This window comes from Stegastes partitus, unplaced genomic scaffold (genome assembly GCF_000690725.1).
Source record: "Stegastes partitus isolate 25-593 unplaced genomic scaffold, Stegastes_partitus-1.0.2 Scaffold673, whole genome shotgun sequence".
NCBI classification, from domain to species: Eukaryota; Metazoa; Chordata; class Actinopteri; family Pomacentridae; genus Stegastes; species Stegastes partitus.
This window is the reverse complement of record NW_007578404.1, coordinates 347,122-351,458: the sequence shown is the minus strand read 5'-3', so window position 1 is coordinate 351,458 and position 4,337 is coordinate 347,122. Positions and strand designations below refer to the sequence as shown.

The window sequence follows — 4,337 nt, the reverse complement described above, 5'->3', positions numbered from 1 at the left end:
GCGAGGTGTTACAAGGAGAGAGGGAGAGGGAGCTGGCGCTGATCTGTTTTTGTGAGCCACATGAGAGGGAAAAAAAAGAAGAGAGGCTGAGATAGAGGAAGTATTGGAGCAGCAGGAAGAAGACGGTGGCATTTGTGAATAACAGGATCTGACATTTTGTGCCTCTGGCCATATTTCCAGACAAATGTCAGGCAAACTGTACACAAACATTTGAAGTTAAACAGTAGGAATAAGCTGCAGCAGCATCGAGCGGGTTGATGCACGCGAATTGTCTCGACAGTAAACTGCACAAAAACAATCCCGTTGCAAAGCTTTGAGTGGACAAACATCTGCAGCAGCTCAACTGGAAGAAAACAACTCTTTGTGTGACTTATCGCTGCTGACGTCATGATTTTTTTATGACAACTCTGCCGCCACCGGATGAACACAAGCCCTCTTTGTGTTCACTTCTTCACCGTCACTGTGTTTTTCTTTCGTTGCAGTTTTGCTCAGGGCCCGCTGAAAGACGCCCCGAACCTGATCTGCACACCGCACACGGCCTGGTACAGCGAGCAGGCCTCTCTGGAGATGAGGGAGGCGGCCGCCACCGAGATCCGAAGAGCCATCACCGGTACGCGCTCGCACAACTCCATCATCTCCATGAATCTTTCTTTTCCCCTCCCTCCTATTCGCTGCTTCACAATCGGGCCCACACCTCAGCTGTGTGACCTGTTGCACGTCCCTTGTTTCCCAGATGCCGCATTTCCGCTTCAGCAGAGCCCTCGGCAGCCGTTATTAAACCCGGACCTCTTAATAGATGTCATCATTAGCGTCCCCCGACATGCGGCGGTTCCCGGGGAAAACACCCAGATTGTTAAATGATCTTAATTTGCATTTGTGTACCCAAGCCTGATACGTTTGTCAGTCTGAGCTCATTAACGCTTTGCTCGCTCATCCCAAGTCGCCGCCTTTTAGCTGATTCACGCCGGTGTGCTTTTCAACTCTGCGTTTGTGCGTCGACAGGCCGCATCCCCGACAGCCTACGGAACTGCGTCAACAAGGAGTTCTTCGTCACCACGGCACCATGGGCGGTGATGGATCAGCCGGGAGTTCACCCCGAGCTCAACGGCGCCGCTTACAGGTAGGCGAGGAGGATGCACACGTTAAGATTTTGAGCACTTTTAATAATTTTCCAAACTGTGTTAAATTGGTGTTTTGTTTTTATACTCGTTCCTTAACAGTGTGTCAATAAATCAATGAACTCACCACTCTGCTGTAGATCTTAGCGCCCCGTCCCCTCACTAACGAGAAAAAAGAAAACTCTCTCGGCCCTTCTTGATCTCAGCAATGTGCTTCTTTCACGCAGCCAAGTGAACCAAACTCTTCCGGCTGTAACAACCGGCATCCCCCAAGACAAAATTAATGCCTAGATCAGGAGCAGGTAAATACGACCATCCGGGGTCCACGGCTTCTGGCTGGAGGTCCCTGGATCTCTCTCACCTGATGTGTCCCCTCCTCCTCCTCCTCCTCCTCCCCACCTCCTCTATAATCCCCCCCCAGCACTCACCTGTCTGACTGAGCACAGAGTAGAGACGAGCTGCAGTGAGTGTCCCAGTAAGCATGACATGAAGCCATTCTGATGCAGTTTCATGGATGGAGTCATGCTTCGTGGTTTCCCTTCTTATGAAACTTCCTTCGGATTAAGCGTCTCTGAACTGCATTGTCCTCTTTCCTCCTCTGGTTGATGGGTTTTATTGTGAGTTTTTTTTCACCAGACTACTGTAATACGACGTCTCTTTTCCTCAGAAGAGCCTCAGGGACTAAATCAGGCACTCAGAAGTTTTTTTTATGTGTGTTTCAGAAACCAAAAAGATAAACGAATTACACCCATACAAGATTAAAACAGATTACATCTTCTTTTTTAAATGCTGAACCAATTAGTTAATAGAAAACTACTTCTGATAATTGATAAATTATCCTTTATGAAGCAGCTGATTACAGCTTCTCACATGTGGAAATCTTTTTTTCTCTCCTTTTTTTTTTTTATTATTGCCGATCTTTGAATCGTGAACTGCAACCTAAATGACAACCTCGGCCTCTCTGACCTCACCAACAGTCTCTTACACTTTATAGAGCCGACTACTCGTTATGAAACCAGAATATTCTGTCGACGACACGGTTTCTTGCCTTTTGTAATTTAGTTTTATGGATTCTGGAGAAGACAAATTGAAATTATTCTGTTTTTCAATCATCTGTTAAGTCTGTAAAATGTTAGAAAAAAGAGAAATAGCTTGTTTTGTCTAGTCGTCAGTCCTAAACCCACATTTAATTTCTTCACTGTCATAGAAATACAAGAAAAACAAAATATAGACACTCGTGAATCTGCTGGAAGTACTTTATTTTCCATGGTTGCTCAAACAATTAATCAGAAATAGTTGATAATTATTTTGTCACTTCGGTGAAGCAACTTTTTATCTCAATATATAATTATATTTTTCTTCTCTTGCGCTCTACCTCTATTTACCGTAAATTCCAGACTATTGAGGCACCTGAATATAAGCCACACCCACTAACTTTGAAAGGAAAACTAGTTTTGTACGTATACAGGCTTGTCTATAAGCTGCAGGTGTCCACGTTGTAACATGAGACACAAAGATTTTTTTAACTTTTAATTGAATACGTACCGCTAACATACACAAATGCTTTTTTCCAAACAGCGCCTGTAACACAGCTGGTTAAAAACTACAGCATCCTACCAGGAAAAGTCATTGATCGCTATCTTCATCTTCCTCCTCGTTGTCACTCTCAACGACGTCACTTTGGTCTCGAGGCAAATTCGTCAAAATTCATTAATTAACCGCAGCGTTCAAAGCGTGTGAAAAAAGTAGCCACTTATATTCCAGAATTTACGGTACCTGGTTCCCGATTTTTCGCACATTACAAGAAATTCCCATCTCAGCTCGTAGCAGTGCACGCGAGCACAACAACCCAAACCCTACACGATCAGAGAGCGCTGCTTCAAGTGTAAGAGACTCAACGAGTTCCTGATTAAGTTCCTGAGGTGGAAAAGAGGCAGTAGTGTCCCTAAATGTGAGGTCTGTGCAGAGAATCATGGGAACGTGAGGCGACTACGCTCCCTCTGGGTCCCGCCGACACTAATCTCTAACCTTCCCCCCCTCAGATACCCGCCGGGCGTGGTTGGAGTGGCTCCGGGCGGCATCCCAGGGGCGTTAGAGGGCATGGTGCCTGGTGGGGTGCCCATCGCCCACACCCTGCCCTCTGGTACACACCCCTCCCAGGCCCCATCGCCCAACCAGCCCTCCAAACACGGCGAGACCAGAGAGCACCTCACCGAGCAATAGCAGCAGACGGGAAAAACAACAAAAAAAAAGGATTCAAACTGCGACATCTCATCCGACCCGCTGACACTGAGAAAAAAAAACAACAACAACAACAACAACGCACCAACCAATCACAAAGCAACCGACCAACTGGGACCAAGAGACAGTGAAACAATACAAGCGGCTGCCTGTTAAACCAGCCAGCAACTGGGAACAAAAGAAGTGTTCCGGGGAATTTGTACTTTTACCGTTTTAGTTTTTACTCTCTGTCTCTTTGGGTTCAGTACCGACTTTACTCTTTGATGATGTTTTTTTTTTTTGTTTTGTTTTGTTTTTTTTCTTCGGGACATGCCTATGATTGTGGACACAGAGTCCAGTGTTTTTAGTGCTCCGGGATTACCCGATGAGACTCTGTCCAGCCCCACCACCACCACCACCACCACTACTACCACCACCGCCCCCCCCAACCCCACCGTACACCTCAGAGCTCATGGGAAATGTAGGCCCACATCTCAACACAACAACGGAAGAACAAGAGAAAAAACAAAAACCTTTGGCATCATGTGCTACTGGACCTTATTGCCCCTTTCCTCCATCCTCTCCCGACCCTCCCCGCCTCTCCCTTTTACCCACCTCTCCAACCCCTCTTATGTAACAAGTGTGTGTTATTTAGGCCCCTCATTATGCCTCAGAAGAGAAATTTTTTATTTTTTTTTCTTTCTATCCTAAGTGTGAATGACTAAAAATGGATTATCAACTTATATATATTTATCATTCATCAAATAAAAAGGAAAAAGATTGCTCATCAGTTACAGTAATCTAGAGTGGGTTTTAACCCTTTCCTGGCAATAATACATCCGACAGTTGTGGAGTTCTACCACTAGAGGGCGCTTCTGCACAGCGCGAGGAGTTCCTTCTGAGATCTTCGCTCCAACAGTGATTATTTCTAAAAGCTGTCGGTGGTCAACACTAAATATTCACTTTATACATTTGATTGTAGCTGAAGTTTTAGGTTCT

At 45.5% G+C, this 4,337-nt stretch overlaps 1 protein-coding gene across 1 annotated transcript; it reads left to right on the top strand.

Annotated features, from left to right (window-relative positions):
- Positions 1-420: 420 nt before the first annotated feature.
- Positions 421-3,352, top strand: LOC103363616 (C-terminal-binding protein 2-like). Its single transcript, XM_008290448.1, has 3 exons — positions 421-610; positions 1,003-1,120; positions 3,161-3,352. Exons 1-3 carry the CDS (start codon positions 421-423, stop codon positions 3,339-3,341), a joined length of 489 nt encoding a protein of 162 aa, XP_008288670.1. The 3' UTR covers positions 3,342-3,352.
- The last annotated feature ends 985 nt before the right edge of the window (positions 3,353-4,337 follow it).

Excerpts from the sequence above, each read along its gene's own strand:
- LOC103363616 (XM_008290448.1), top strand. The coding sequence starts at position 421 with ATGAACACAAGCCCTCTTTGTGTTCACTTCTTCACCGTCACTGTGTTT. Across the intron at positions 611-1,002 it reads GATCCGAAGAGCCATCACCG|GCCGCATCCCCGACAGCCTA; the intron begins GTACGCGCTCGC and ends GTGCGTCGACAG. Across the intron at positions 1,121-3,160 it reads CTCAACGGCGCCGCTTACAG|ATACCCGCCGGGCGTGGTTG; the intron begins GTAGGCGAGGAG and ends TCCCCCCCTCAG.